The 15,839-nt window shown below is 42.5% G+C and overlaps 1 protein-coding gene across 1 annotated transcript in view; it reads left to right on the top strand.

Moving 5' to 3' along the window:
- The window catches only part of RAB18 (RAB18, member RAS oncogene family), a 41,379-nt gene that overhangs the window by 9,629 nt on the left and 15,911 nt on the right, over nt 1-15,839 (top strand). Inside the window, exon 2 of the mRNA XM_050939172.1 lies at nt 2,198-2,253. Within this exon, the coding sequence (XP_050795129.1) occupies nt 2,198-2,253 (56 nt within the window). The remainder of the gene's footprint in view (nt 1-2,197; nt 2,254-15,839) is intronic.

Here is a 15,839-nt window from a genome sequence, read left to right as displayed (position 1 = left end):
TTTTGAGATGCTTGCTCATGCAGCTTGCTCTGCAACTCTCCCCTACAATTTTTTCCCCCTTTCTTGGGATGCAGGCTTTGGATAGTTTCTGCAGCTTTGACTTAAGGTAATTCCAAGCCTCCTCCACATTCAGATCCTTGAGTTCTTCTGTCCAGTCCACTTCCCTAACTAATTAACATGTTCCATAATCAGGCAATTCCTAGTAGCATTTATTTCACCAAAAACATTAAAGAGGTCTCTGTCTATATCCAAACTGGATCCTGGAGGTCTGTAGCCTACCCCTAGTACTATCCCAGGGAAACCTCTAGTAGCTTTCTTCCCCAATGTGATTTTTAGCCAAAACAGATTCTGTCTTAGTCATTCCATCTCTTCTAATTTCCTTACAGTCTATCTCATCATTAGCATACAATGCTATTCTACCACCTTTACCTTTTATTTCTGTCTCCTGAACAACACTTACCCTTCGATACCAGTACTCCAGTCATGACTACTATTCCATGTTTCTGTTATCCCTATAATATCTGCTTTCACTTCCTGCACCTGTAGTTCTAGTTCTTCTATTTTGTTACCCAGGTTCCTTGCAATAGTGTTAAAACTTCTTAGTTATTTCTACTTGTCTCTGCCCAGATTCCTCAGCCAAATGCATAGTCATTCCACTTTCGGTATCGTCTAACTGACTGTTAGCTTCATAGGTATCAGCATTGTCTTTCCACTTGATGTCCATTTCTCCATTGTTGTATCCTTCCTTACTTGATTTTTCCTCCTGCTCAATGTTCAAATCAAGCATGAAGATTACACGAGTGTCTCCCAACTGTCCCCTCCAAGTTCCTATTTTAAACTCTTAATCAGTTGTGCCAGCATCCATCCCAGAAGTTTATTTCCCTCCTGGCAGAGGTGGAGTCCTTCCCAGGAGAACAGTCTTCTGTCCATGAATGCCTTCCAGTGGTCAAACATCCCAAAGTCCTCCTTATAGCACCACTGCCTGAACCATCTGTTGATCATCATCATCTTGTCTCCCTTTTGTTCTCCCACTCTTGGGGCATGTAGATCCCACTGAAGATCATTCAGCCTCCATTTCCCAGCCCGGCATATCCTCCCTTGTTACAGCTAGATTCTTGCTGGAATGTATAATTTATCCTTCATATGGGAACAATCAGTGGATTCTTTCCTGCTTCAATTAGGATCTTCTTCAACATCAGGTCCACATCCCAAGTCTTAGCTTCTGGCAGACAGCACACCTTTCTTTTTTTCCAGATCAGGTCTGGTGACAGGCCTGTCTGTTCTTAGTAGGAAGTCACCAATCACGTAGACCTCCCTTTTCCAGTCGATAGTGTGATTCTCTGGCCTTCGTCCTGTTTTTTTCTTACTGCAAGTTCTCTTGTCTTTATTCTCCCTCGCAATCGTCTGCGAGTCCTCCTGTATTCCTCCGGGGGTTCTGAACTCTGGGTGTCTTCACTGACTCTTCCCCTCTTCTTATAGGACTAGCTGCTCTTGGATAATAGATTTTTTTAGATGGTCCCATTACAGAATATTCTGTAATTTGAAGTGCCATCCACACCTGTACAATGTAAAATTTAACTTTTAGTGTTCACAGTTTCATCAGAACTTTAATTTGTGTGAAGTTGCATTCATATTTTTCAGTGTATTCTGGAACCTGTACATTAGAAATAGAAATAATTGTGAGGTTTTTTTTCATACTTACCATTAAAGTTCTGTGGCTTTCTGTGTCTAAGAAGTTTTGCATATGTATTGTTCCTTAAATTCTTCCTACTGTGGTAAGTTCTTTCAAACTTGCAAAAATGTTGTGCTTTTTTGCACTGAGTTTTTAGGAGACTTGAAATTGAACAATAGAAATGAAATATTCTGAACAGTAGAGCATGTGATGTTGTTTTGGATAACCCTAGTCAGAGCAGAGATTGAGGCCTAGCCTCAAAGAGGCTTTCTCAGTATTGGAATTGAAGAGTAAAAATAACTACTCCTTTCTCAAAACATAGTGAGTTAGTTATACAGCAAGCTGACATGCATTACTTTTATTTGCACTGTCTTGAAGATGACACTGGGGTCTACCTTGTTTTATATTAATGTTGCTTTCAGTCTTGTGGTATACAATAATGTACTCATCTGGCAAGCTACAGTTACACTCCAACAACAAAATACTTAGTGTTCTAATAGTATCTCTTTTTCCTCCCTCCATCAGCCTTCTGTTGCGGTTCACAGATGATACATTTGACCCAGAACTTGCAGCAACAATTGGTAAGTGTGTGCTAACACGACTTCATAAAAATTCAAACTAACTTAGGTAGAAGACAGTGACTTGCTGTGTTTGCGCAACTAGTAATGAGGTTCAACCTTATCTGCCCTTCAGTAAGGGGGGAGGGGATGATCTTGGCTCATCATTAGCATGGTCTACACTAGAAATGAAGTCAGTTTTAACTATGTTGCTTGAGGTTGTAAAAAATCCACACCCCTAAGTGGCGTAGTTAAGCTGACCTAGTCCCCACTGTAGACAATGCTAGGTTGACAGAAGACCTACCTACACCAATGGGAGAATGCCTTCTGTCAGCATAGGTAGTTCCTACATTGAAGCACTATTGTGCTGCAGGTGTGCCGCTGAAACCTCTTAGGTGTAGACATATATGTATAGTGTACGGAGTTAAACACTACAGAAGTATAAACAGTAATTGGGTGCTGTTATACTTTGCACAAAATTAGTTCAGAATTGAGACAGTGTTGTCGTGTGTATTCTGTATTCTTGAAGATGGAACGTATAGACATGGACTGTCACTGAAGGAGACCTAAATCTGTTAGCACTACAACCACACTCATGGTGTTAGTAAATTTATTAGAGCTGTGTGCAAAAGATTCTTGCTAACCTCTGAGAAATCAGTAAAATCTCTCAAAAGTAATAGAAGATTGGAACTTAGTTTGATAGTAAGAAGAATACTGCACAGAATTCATGTTAGAGTAAGTTGCATAGGTGGCCTGCTCCAGAGAAGCTCTACATTATACTGGGCACTGAACTCCTGTCTCCCAATCATCTCCCTTCAAGGAATGGTAAGAAGTGGCTCCTTCCTTACCTACCCCAATACAACCATTAGCTCCTGGGCAAGTGGCCCAAGAGAAGAAGGGAGTGCCCAGAGCTGCTAAAAAACTGTGTGCCAGGATGATGTGAGTGATATGGGTAGCAGTAAGGGCCCAGCATTAATTGAATTGAATTTAGGAGGGAGAGACAGACCCCAGAATAGGGGGGGTGCTGGTATGGATATTAAGTATCAGAGGGGTAGCCGTGTTAGTCTGGATCTGTAAAAGCAGCAAAGAATCCTGTGGCACCTTATAGACTAACAGACGTTTTGGAGCATGAGCTTTCGTGGGTGAATACCCACTTCTTCAGATGCATGTGGTGGAAATTTCCAGGGGCAGTATATATATGCTAGCAAGCAAGCTAGAGATAACGAGGTCAGTTCAATCAGGGAGGATGAGGCCCTGTTCTAGTAGTTGAGGTGTGAAAACCAAGAGAGGAGAAACTGGTTCTGTAGTTGGCAAGCCATTCACAGTCTTTGTTCAATCCTGAGCTGATGGTGTCAAATTTGCAGATGAACTGAAGCTCAGCAGTTTCTCTTTGAAGTCTGGTCCTGAAGTTTTTTTGCTGCAGGATGGCCACCTTAAGGTCTGCAATAGTGTGGCCAGGGAGGCTGAAATGCTCCCCTACAGGTTTTTGTATATTGCCATTCCTAATGTCTGATTTGTGTCCATTTATCCTTTTCTGTAGAGACTGTCCAGTTTGGCCAATGTACATAGCAGAGGGGCATTGCTGGCATATGATGGCGTATATTACATTGGTGGATGTGCAGGTGAATGAACCAGTGATGGTGTGGCTGATCTGGTTAGGTCCTGTGATGGTGTCGCTGGTGTAGATATGTGGGCAGAGTTGGCATCGAGGTTTGTTGCATGGATTAGTTCCTGAGCTAGAGTTATTATGGTGCGATGTGCAGTTACTGGTGAGAATATGTTTCAGGTTGGCAGGTTGTCTATGGGCAAGGACTGGCCTGCCACCCGAGGCCTGTGAAAGTATGGGATCATTGTCCAGGATGGGTTGTAGATCCTTGATGATGCATTGGAGGGGTTTTAGCTGGGGGCTGTATGTGATGGCCAGTGGAGTCCTGTTGGTTTCTTTCTTGGGTTTGTCTTGCAGTAGGAGGCTTCTGGGTACACGTCTGGCTCTGTTGATCTGTTTCCTTATTTCCTCATGCGGGTATTGTAGTTTTGAGAATGCTTGGTGGAGAATTTGTAGGTGTTGGTCTCTGTCTGAGGGGTTAGAGCAGATGCGGTTGTATCTCAGTGCTTGGCTGTAGACAATGGATCGTGTGATGAGTCCGGGATGGAAGATGGAGGCATGAAGGTAGGCATAGTGGTCGGTAGGTTTTCGATATAAGGTGGTGTTAATGTGACCATCACTTATTTGCACCCTGGTGTCAAGAAAGTGGACCTCCCGTGTAGATTGGTCCAGGCTGAGGTTGATGGTGGAGTGGAAGCTGTTGAAATCCTGGTGGAATTTTTCCAGAGTCTCTTTCCCATGGGTCCAGGTGATGAAGATGTCATCAATGTAGCGTAGGTAGAGAAGGGGCGTGAGTGGATGAGAGCTGAGGAAGCGTTGTTCCAGGTCGGCCATAAAGATATTGGCATATTGTGGGGCCATGCAGGTGCCCATAGCAGTGCCACTGATCTGGAGATATATATTGTCATCAATTTTGAAATAGTTGTGTGTAAGTATAAAGGCACAGAGATCAGCAGCCAGTTGTGCTGTGGCATCGTCAGGGATAGTGTTCCTGACAGCTTGTATTCCATCTGTGTGTGGGATGTTTGTGTAGAGAGCCTCTACATCCATGGTGGCTAGGATGGTGTTTTCTGGGAGGTGATCAATGCATTGTAGTTTCCTCAGGAAATCAGTGGTTATTGGTATGGATATTCAAGTTTGTGAAAGGCAGTAAAATGCCTAAAACCTGTCCTGCTATTATGTGTTGTATCATATGACTGTAATCCAAGATAAATAAGCTGGTGAACTGGGAGCAAATTAAGCTGGTGAACTGGGAGCAAATTAAGGTAACTTTTTTTTCCTGTACAAGGTATTCTAATTATAACACTAGACTTGTTGCAATAGAGGTTCTAACTAAACACCTGGAAGAGAGCAAGTAATTTTCCTTAAACTATTGATCAGTCGAGGTGGCTACTGAGAGAGAAACACTAATGTAAAACCAAAAATAACTGTATAGTTGTCTAATGTATTTGACTAGCTGAATTAAATATTGCAGGGGGGGGGGAGGAGTGAGTAGGAAGCTATTTAATTATTGTTTAGGGATAGCCATGTTTTAATTCCAACTCCTAAAGCAGAAAAAATAGGTTTTGCAGAAATACTAACACTTCATTTCTTTTGGATGTCCCGACTACTAATTTGGGCAACTGAGACTTGACAAGGCATTGCTTGATACCATCCCTTCAATCTACCTTCTCTTAATGGCTTGTGGAGTGAGAAAAAGATGTACCTTTCTTTTCAGTGATATCCTCTGGCACTAGCACTGCAGTATTATGGACAAACATCAGTATGGTGACAAAAATGTCAATGCTTTGTCAGCTCACTTGCTTTCAGGTGAGTATTGAGTAGAAATATATTTCTACATCAACAAGAACTGCTTGAGCTCATCCTGGCAAGAAAAAAGGAGGTCTTTGAGCTCCTGCTGCTTTTTCCTTAAACAATGCAGGCCCTGAAGGAAACCATTAATGGAACATGCATTGACGATAAAACTCATGATGCAGGTCAACTTGCCTGAGTTTTAAAAATGTCTCTTCTCAAGGGGCCAAATCTATATAAAGCTGATAATTGTCAACTATTGCATAAACTCCCAGATATTAAAACTTTTCAGCAAAGGAATCAAAAATTGATTCCGTATCAACCTAAAGTTAACAATGTTGAACTTGAAGCATATTTAACTTCATTAACCATATCATTAGCTGATGTAGATTACTAATTACAGTTTTACTGCTACATACCGCTGCTAGCCCTGTGGACACTATTATTCCACAGTTGTATAAGGAGCCCCAGTATCCACCTTTTACTCTGGAACAAAGCTTGACTTTAATAATACTGAGGTTCTAAACTGTTTTGCAAGAGAACCTTCCCAACAAGGTGCTTGGCATAAACCAAAAAAATACTATCTTAAAAACGGACTCAAAGTTCTTATGGGAGAGCTTTCATCGTTCATCTCAATGAAGTGTTGTTGACTCTAAAATCTAATGGTGATATAGATCTCGATATTAATTGTTTCACTACTGATCTCCTTAGCAGACTCAGCTATCAAATGTGTATCTTAGCTGCTTCACATACTTTCCTGGGCACTCAAACATCCAGCTTCTTCTTTTACAAGATTTAATAATGAAGTCTTCAATATAAAATTCTGCAAAAAGTTTAGTTGGACTAAAGCATTTCAGTCCTCAGGAGACTAAACTGTTGTGTGTCACAGACAGAAAACAGGATAGACTGAGGTGCTACCAGTGCCTGAAGTCCCTGTAATAGTGGGGAATTGACTTGGTAAGAGATGTCTAGATGATCCTAACAGGCAATTCATGCTGCAGAGGAAGGCAAACCCTCCACCTCCATTCCCCAAGGTCCCTGCCAATGTGACCTGAGTTTAAAAATTGCTTCCCAATGACAAACCTGGTGATCAGTTTGACCTTGAGCAAGACACACTGACCAGCCATCTAAGAAAAAAGGATTTTATGAACCTTCTTCAGAGCACTGCCTCACCTTATCCCGTATTCCATCTCCAGCTGTGGCTACTCTTTGATGCTTCAGAGGAATGTGTGGGATGTGAAACTATACATCTGGCCAATTGTGCATTGAGGGGGAGGGGATTTCCTTCCTGATGCCTGCAGGTTACTGGCTAAAGCCCTAAAGCATGAAAATTTGATTATAGCTATTGTATTAATGCAAAGCTGCAAGTGTTTTGACCATGCTGAAGGCAATGCAGGCAATCTTGTTCTGCCGTGGCCCATTAAGGAAGGGGATGAACATGGAGAATCACAGATTTCCAGACAAGAAGAAATCAGCCTGGCTTCTGACACACACAGGCTGCTTCTACCAGAATCTGGATTAAAGCATATAATTTAGAAAGTTATGTAATCTTGTTTTAAAGGGTACATCTACACTACGGGATTAGTCCAATTTTTACATAAACTGGTTTTGTAAAACAGATTGTATAAAGTCGATTGCACATGGCCACACTAAGCACATTAATTTGGCGGTGTGCGTCCATGGTCCGAGGCTAGCATCGATTTTTTTTCCGGAGCTTTGCACTGTGGGTAGCTATTCCATAGTTCCCGCAGTCTCCCCCACCCCTTGAATTCTGGGTTGAGATCCCAGTGCCTGATGGAGCAAAAATCATTGTCGCTGGTGGTTCTGGGTAAATGTTGTCACTCATTCCTTCCTCCGGGAAAACAACGGCAGACAATCATTTCACACCCTTTTTCCCTGGATTGCCCTGGCAGATGCCATAGCACGGCAACCATGGAGCCTGTTCAGCTTTTTTTTTTTTTTAGTGTCACCATATGTGTACTGGATGCCACTGACAGAGGCGTTACTGCAGCGCTACACAGCAGCATTCGTTTGCTTTTGCATGATAGCAGAGACGGTTATCTGTCATTCTGTACTGTCTGCTGCTATCATGGGTGCCCCTGGTTGAGGTCGGCAGGGGGCGCAAAGGCAAAAATGGGAATGACTCCAAGTCCATCCCTCCTTTATGGTATCTAAAAATAGTGAGTCCTGCCTAGAATATGGGGCAAGTGTACTAGAGAACCAGTGTATCGGAGAGCACAGCTGCTCCATGTCAGTTCCCGCAGAAATGATGAGCTGCATGCCATTCATGGGGGTTTCCCCTGCAACAACCTCACCCGTTGCTTCCCTCCTCCCCTAACCTTCCTGGGCTACCGTGGCAGTGTCTTCCCCCCCTCCCCATTTGTATCATGAAATTATAAAGAATGCAGGAATAAGAAACAGTGACTTTTTAGTGAGATAAAATGAGGGGGAGGCCTCCCGCTGCTAAGACAGTCCAGGCAGAACATTGAGTGGTGCAGGGGAGGGGAGCCCAGCATCCCGCTGCTATGATAGTCCAGACAGTACAGAATCTTTTATTTACACATGAAAGGGAGGGGGCTGATGGAACTCAGCCCCCAGTGGCTATGATGAGGATGGTTACCAGCCATTCTGTACCATCTACTGCAAATGACCAGGAATCATTCCTATTTTTAACCAGGCACCCCTGGCCAGCCTCACCAAGGCCAACCAGCAGCACTCACGGGCTGATGATGACGACGGATAGCAGTCATATTGTACCATCTGCCACCGGGGAGGGGAGAAGAGCGGATACTGCTCTTCACTGCTGCAGCATCGCGTCTACCACCAGCATTCAGTAGACATAGGGTGACATGGAAAGAAGTCAAGGGAAATAAATCGTTTCTTTTCTTTCACGTGGTGGTGGGGGGGGAGTAAATTGACGAGCTATACCCTGAACCACACCGGACAATGTGTTTGAATCTACAGGCGTTGGGAGCTCAGCCAAGAATGCAAATAGTTTTCGGAGACTGCTGTGGACTGTGGGATAGCTGGAGTCCTCAGTACCCCCTCCCTCCCTCCCTCCATGAGCATCCATTTGATTCTTTGGCTTTCCGTCACGCTTGTCACCCAGCACTGTGTAGCCTGGAGATTTTTTTCAAACGCTTTGTCATTTCGTCTTCTGTGATGGAGCTCTGATAGAACAGATTTGTCTCCCCATACAGCGATCAGATCCAGTATCTCCCGTACGGTCCATGCTGGAGCTCTTTTTGGATTTGGGACTGCATCGCCACCCGTGCTGATCAGAGCTCCACGCTGGGCAAACAGGAAATGTAATTCAAAAGTTCGTGGGGTTTTTCCTGTTTACCTGGCCACTGCATCTGAGTTCAGATTGCTGTCCAGAGCGGTCACAGTGGTGCACTGTGGGATACCGCCTGGAGGCCAATACTGTCGATTTGTGGCCACACTAACCTTAATCCGATATGGTAATACCGATTTTAGTGCCACTCCTCTCGTTGGGGAGGAGTAGAGAAACTGATTTAAAGAGCCCTTTATATCGATATAAAGGGCCTCGTAGTGTGGACGGGTGCGCCGTTAAATCGGTGTAACACTGCTAAAATCGGTTTAAATGCGTAGTGTAGACGAGGCCAGAGACTCCAAGCAATGCTGACTCTACCATCTTCTCTGTTGAGCTGATCTGTTCCATTGTTTAATTACCCTCACCACTAGGAAATGCTTATTTCAGAGTTTAATTTGTCCAGGTTTAAGCCACTGCATCTTACGCCTTTGTCAGCAAAATTGTAAAGCCTCATCAGATCTTTTCCCTGTATAGAACCTGTACATGGCGATCAAGCTGCATATCAACAGTATCTTCATTAAGCTGAATAAGTTGAGCTCCTTAAGGCTCGTACTTAAAGCCCTGCAGATCTGTGAATATCCATTTTGTGTCTGCAGATATCTACAGACCATGTCTGCAGATCACAGATCAAATGCGCATACAAGTTTTGTATCTGCATGGGGCTCTACTCACACTGTAAGGTTGTCTATTTTGGGTTTTTTTCCCAGCCGCTGGATCATTTTTGTGGTCCTTCTGTGAACTCTCCAGGATTTCCACATCCATTTTGAGAAGCGCATCCTCTACTTCTGCTTAATAGTCCATGTGTACATCAAAAATCTCGTTAGTCTATTTTGCCACAGCATTGCACTGAGAACTCGTATTGAGGTGACTGACTAAGTTGACTTCTAAATCACTGCCCAGATGGTCTCCCATTGTGTAAGTATAACCTGCATTCTTGATTTCCAGATAAAATACCTCAATTAGACTGACAGTAGTAAAACATTTTGTTGAATTAGAACCATTTAACTGGGTGATTCAGATCACTCTAACAGTAAATAATGAGGACTGGTTACTATCTCGGCAATCCTTTGTGATCTACAAATTTTTACCAGCAAAGATTTTAAATCATCTAGATCATTGATAAAAATTAAATGGCATTGGACCAAGAACACACTTCTGGGGGACCTGCTAGAAACAACCCTGATAATTGATACTTCCCCCAGTAACAACAGCATCTTATTTTCAACCTGACATTTTAATAACATTTAATTTACTTAAACCCAATTAAAGCCACTTTAATTCTGAGTGAGAGTATCTAAACAAGAGTTTAATGCAATTTAACTACTCCACTTTAAATTCACACATTTGATTCAGATTAACTTTCCTTAGTTTTCCCATGTAGACACATCAATGAAGTTGCTTTTAACAGCCAGGCCTGTCGGAAAGACAGCTGGCTTGTCTGATAAGACCTACCTTCCATTAAATCTTGCCGACTTGCATTAATCATATTTTAACCTCTTCATTGATGGTCCTGGATTAACCATTGCATTATAGTTGTGACCCTGCCCAGGCGGAATTCCAAATCTTGCCTTTATGCCCACATTTTCCATTCTTATGAAAAGCCTGCAAGTGCCCTTTATAGAAAGAATGATTTAGTCTAGTCATGAGTCTTTGGGAGCAAATAGCAAAATTTCAAACATGAAATTTGGTCCCTATCAGTTAATATGCACAATTGGCCTGACTTCTTGTTCTAACATGCATTATTGTTGGTGCATGTACCATGTAACAATGCAAAACCTATCATCAGTGAAAGATTTGAGAAATAAGCAGCAATCAGTGCATACAATAAGGAACTTAAAAAAAAAGTGGCAACATTAATGCCAAGCATAGTAGAGAGAATTTACATTGTAGACTACATAGCAACAAATAAAGCCTTACAAAGGACAGGAATAAATTAGAAATGCTTATATGTAATTTTGATTTGGCATAAGCTGAAATCTTAAATTATCAGGCTCCTAACTCAAAAGCTGATTTCTCAACCTGAGCATTGCTACAGTGCTACCTTTTGGCACTTAACTTATTTGCTGGGTGTAATAGCTCTCAAAGTTTCTCTTGAACTGTGCATGGCCAGTGTTCTGAAATGCTTTAAAGAAGAGAGGAAAAAGCATACATAAACACGGAATAAAGCTTAAATGTGCTTATTTATTTTTAAAAATCCTGAAACCACTTTTCCAGTAATGGATAAGTCCTTCTCTTAATGGATGGAGGAGGGAGACTGAAGTTCCAAAGGACTAACTTATATGGCTAACATTAAGCAGTATCCCATTGTAAAAGTATCTCCCTTTTTATGCTCTTGTTCCTTTTTTGGGGGGGTGGGGGGAGGAGAAGTGTGCTGAGTTAATAGAAATATAGGAGCTGAGCTATTTTATTGTGCTGATAGAACTTTGTTCCATTTTTGGAATGGGGGTTTAAAAATGTTAAGACCTTCCTCCTGGGAATGAACTCCTCTTGTGAAATACAAAGTGCAGTGCCCTGTCCACTTTGGAGAGGGATTACATTCTTAAATAGTTAGCTTTCCTTTCTCTTAGCCTCTGCTAATGCATAACTGCATATTTCCATGCATACCGACGATCATGCTCAACAACTCAGGGAAGGCCTCTCAAATTCTAGGCTGAACTGTGGCATGAGGTCTTCAGTGGCTATTGTCCTTTGGTGGTCCTAGTTTGTGACACTGTCAGCTTTGTTGGTCAGTAAATAGCTCTACTGGATTAGCAGAGCCCTGCAAACCACAAATTATCCACAGATATCCACATCCATGGACTATTTTTGTGGATTGCGAATGGATCCAAATTTTATATCTAAAGCCCTGCAAATCTGCAGATATCTGTGGATCATTTTTTGTGGATCACATGCAGGTACCAATTATGTATCCACGCAGGGCTCTATGGACCCGTGCTCCAGCATGGTGGTGTATAGTATTTTGAACCTCAGAAATGCCATTGTCATGTACTAGTTCAGGGGTTCTCAAACTGGGGTTTGTTACCCCTTGGGGTTGTGAGGGATTACATGGTGGGTTGGGAGCTGTCAGCCTTCACCCCTAAGTCCCGCTTTGCCTCCAGCATTGTAATGGTGTTATAAATTAAAAACACCTTTTAGTATATTTAAGAGGGGGGTCACACTCGTAGCAAGCCTATGAAAGGGGTCACCAGTACAAAAGTTTGAGAACCACTGTACTAGCTGCTGGGTAGCACTGCCCTCTATTGGATTAAGTGTCAGACTTGCTTTGTTTGGTCACTAAGGGTATGTCTACACTACCCGCCGGATCAGCAGTTGATAAATTGACCCCCAAGCCCTTTCCTGTACTCCAGCGCTGCAAGAGGTGCAGGCAGAGTCGATGGGGGAGCGACAGCAGTCAACTCACCGCAGTGAAGATGCCACAGTAAGTCGATCTAAGTACGTCAACATCAGCTACATTATTCACGTAGATGAAGTTGTGTAACTTAGATCGCCTCTTCCTCCCCTTTCCCCCTCCCCCCCCCGTGTAGACCAGGGCTTAGATCAGGGGTCCCCGACATGGTGCCCGCAGGTGCCTTGGCACCCACCGGGGCATCTATGTGCACCCGTGTACTGGCCGACGGAGAAGCATCTGCCAAAATGCCACTGAAAAGCGGCGTCATCAAAAGGTGTCACCGCCAAAATGCCTCTGATTTTCGGCAGCGATGCCTCTTGACGTTGCAGTTTCTTGGCAGATGCTTGTCTGCCGGCCACGGTCCTCGGTGGCTCGTCATCTGACACCCGCTACCCGGAAGAGTTTGGGGACCACTGGCTTAAATGGCTACTGTCAGCTCTCCTTTAGCTCAAATGGCTGAGAGTAGAAAGTCCAGAGTTACTAATGTGCTGCATATGTAAACACTATGGATGAAATCTCATAGCTCAATTAAAGTAAAGGAGAGTCTTTCCACTGACTTCACTGGTCCAGGATTTCACCCTATTTAGCCATGTATTTGTACGTAATCTTCTGGTAGCACTGTGAAATGAGAGCCTCAACACAGATCCATTAACTATCCAAAGATACTCTTATAAGAGTATCAGAGGGGTAGCCATGTTAGTCTGGATCTGTAAAAGCAGCAAAGAGTCCTGTGGCACCTTATAGACTAAGACGTTTTGGAGCATGAGCTTTCGTGGGTGAATACCCACTTCGTCAGAAGCATGTAGTGGAAATTTCCAGGGGCAGATATATATATGCAGATATATACACCTGCCCCTGGAAATTTCCACTACATGCATCTGACGAAGTGGGTATTCACCCACGAAAGCTCATGCTCCAAAACGTCTTAGTCTATAAGGTGCCACAGGACTCTTTGCTGCTCTTATAAGAGTAGATTTTCCTGGCCAAAGTCCAACCAGAGGGCAAGTTGCATTGTAAATAGCGTAACCCCCAGTATTTCCAGCTGGGTAAATCTTTTGTTCACTTCTTCATCTTACCATTCTCCCCCCGTCCCCCACAATTGCTGTGTAGCATGGTGTCTCACGTGCACTCTTAGACAACTTATTTCAGTAGTGGATGAAGTAATGCTGGCATTCAATTCAAAGTTCTTGATCTTTCTGGATGAAAGGAACTATATACAGTATAAATATAAGATATTTGTGTTCTGAATCTATCCTGTTGGATTGTGCATTTGCTGTGTTTACACCAGTAGACTTTTCATTGTTAATCTTTTTTGCATCTGTTCGTGGAATCTAGCTATGTTACAAATGTGCTTTTCTGCAAGCTCACTTTTTTTTATGGGGCTTCTTATAATCAAATTAATGAAGACTAAAGTAGCAGCAGCTCAAATAAATATTAATGCGTGTCAGTGATACATATACAAAAGAAACCCATTATCACAATGCTAAATGTAGTTATGATCTCTGTACAAGTTAAGGTGATAGTCGTGTTGCATCAAAAGCCCTGCAGTTTGTTAGAAACATGGGTTAATTTACTATTTATGTCTTCTTTTATACTATAACTATGCTATCTTTCTCATTATCACCTAAAAGGGTTAAAATATACAATTTGGTATAATTCTAAGCAGCATACTTATGTTAAAATATTTACTATTATAATACATGCATAGGAAAAAGTATAACACTAAGTTTACATTTTTAAATACCTCCATCAAATTCAAAAGTAAGAGTTTTTTTGTTAATCTTGATTGGCCTCTGTTGCTCAGAAGGAGCATTTTGTGTTCAGAGTAACTGATAATGGGGACCAAAGATGTGTGTGCATCTCCAGTTGAAGTTGCATAACTGTATCCAGGAACAAAATCTTGGGCCTGTTTGTGGAATGTGAGCAAGGTGCCATTGCCTCAAAGTTCAGCTAAACTTTTTGTAGTGGTATAGACAAGCTACGCTCACTTCTTGAAACTTATAATTGGGCTGAGAATGAGAGAAATTTCAGCTAAAGTGGCTTCTGTGTTTGTTTTGTTTGTTTTTAAGATGGTCATGATCATGTAAAAACAGGGTTGTAAAAAAAATAATTGTAGCTTAAAGTATATATCTGTTTAAAAATGTATACTACTTAGCTGTTCGTTAGGGCTTTCATGGCTTTAGCAGAGGTACCCTTTGATGCAGCTCAGCATAGAATGCTTTTAGTTTTAAGAGCCAGCTCTTTTTATGTTCAATGCTGAAAATTGACAGGGCAGCAGGTTATTTAGGCTTAATCTAAATCAAATTGTAAGCATGGCAAGTTCCTGTTTTACCTACTTACAGCACCTTTGCTACTGACTTGTAACTGGAGATATAGTGATTTAGAATTTCTGACTCTGCAGCCTGTTCATTCAACAGTAATTGTGTGCTAAACCAATCTTAAGAAAACATTATGTGGTACTGTAAAAGCAGCAAAGAGTCCTGTGGCACCTTATAGACTAACAGACGTATTGGAGCATGAGCTTTCGTGGGTGAATACCCACTTCGTCGGATGCATGTTGCATTCATCCACGAAAGCTCATGCTCCAATACATCTGTTACTCTATAAGCTGCCACAGGACTCCGTGCTGCTTTTACAGATCCAGATTAACGTGGCTACCCCTCTGATTATGTGGTACTGTTATAAACTGTCAATTATAGATTAAGAATCTTTAATTTAAAAAACATTCAAATAACCTAGACTTTAGTGTACTTTTTTTTACTATAACAGTAGTTTTAACGACAGTGGGTTTTTTGTTTTAAAAAGCCTCTCTAATATTCAGTGCATTCTACAATCATGACCTAGATAAATCTTATAGCCATAATCTAGGTCAGGGGTCGGCAACCTTTCAGCAGTGGTGTGCCGAGACTTCATGTATACACTCTAATTTAAGGCTTCGCATGCTGGTAATACATTTTTAATGTTTTTTAGAAGGTTTCTCTAAGTCTATAACATACTGTTATATGTAAAGTAAACAAGGTTTTCAAAGTGTTTCAGAAGCTTTTATTTAAAATTAAAATGCAGATCTTATTAGTTTAGTGTGATCCTTGCCGTTGCTGAGTTTTTTCCAGTGTCTGGTGGCACTTATTTAGATACTTTAAGCTGCACACAGGCTTCTGAGTTATAAGTTGATAACTGGCTGGCAGGAGGTCAGTGGCTGGAACCCCAGATCAGCAGCTGACGTGAGTGGAGCTGGCAGCTGGTAGGGCTGAGCAGGGCCGGAAGCCTGGACCCTGTCTGGCAGGGGACCTACGCTGGAAGCAAGGTGAGTGGGGCTGCAGTGGGGACCCTAGCTAGTAAGGGTCAGCAGCCAGAACCCCGGGTCAGCAGCCAGAACCCCAGATCAGCAGCAGGCTGAGTGGGTCGGCTTGCCCAGCTCTGGGGTTTCAGGGGTAGGCTGAGTGTCTCTGCCAGCCCCCCTCTGGGGTTTCAGCCATTGATTCCTGCCAGCT

This window comes from Gopherus flavomarginatus, chromosome 2, assembly GCF_025201925.1.
Source record: "Gopherus flavomarginatus isolate rGopFla2 chromosome 2, rGopFla2.mat.asm, whole genome shotgun sequence".
Taxonomy (NCBI): domain Eukaryota; kingdom Metazoa; phylum Chordata; order Testudines; family Testudinidae; genus Gopherus; species Gopherus flavomarginatus.
Note: the sequence above shows the minus strand (reverse complement) of the source record. Positions and strands in the feature narration are given on the sequence as shown.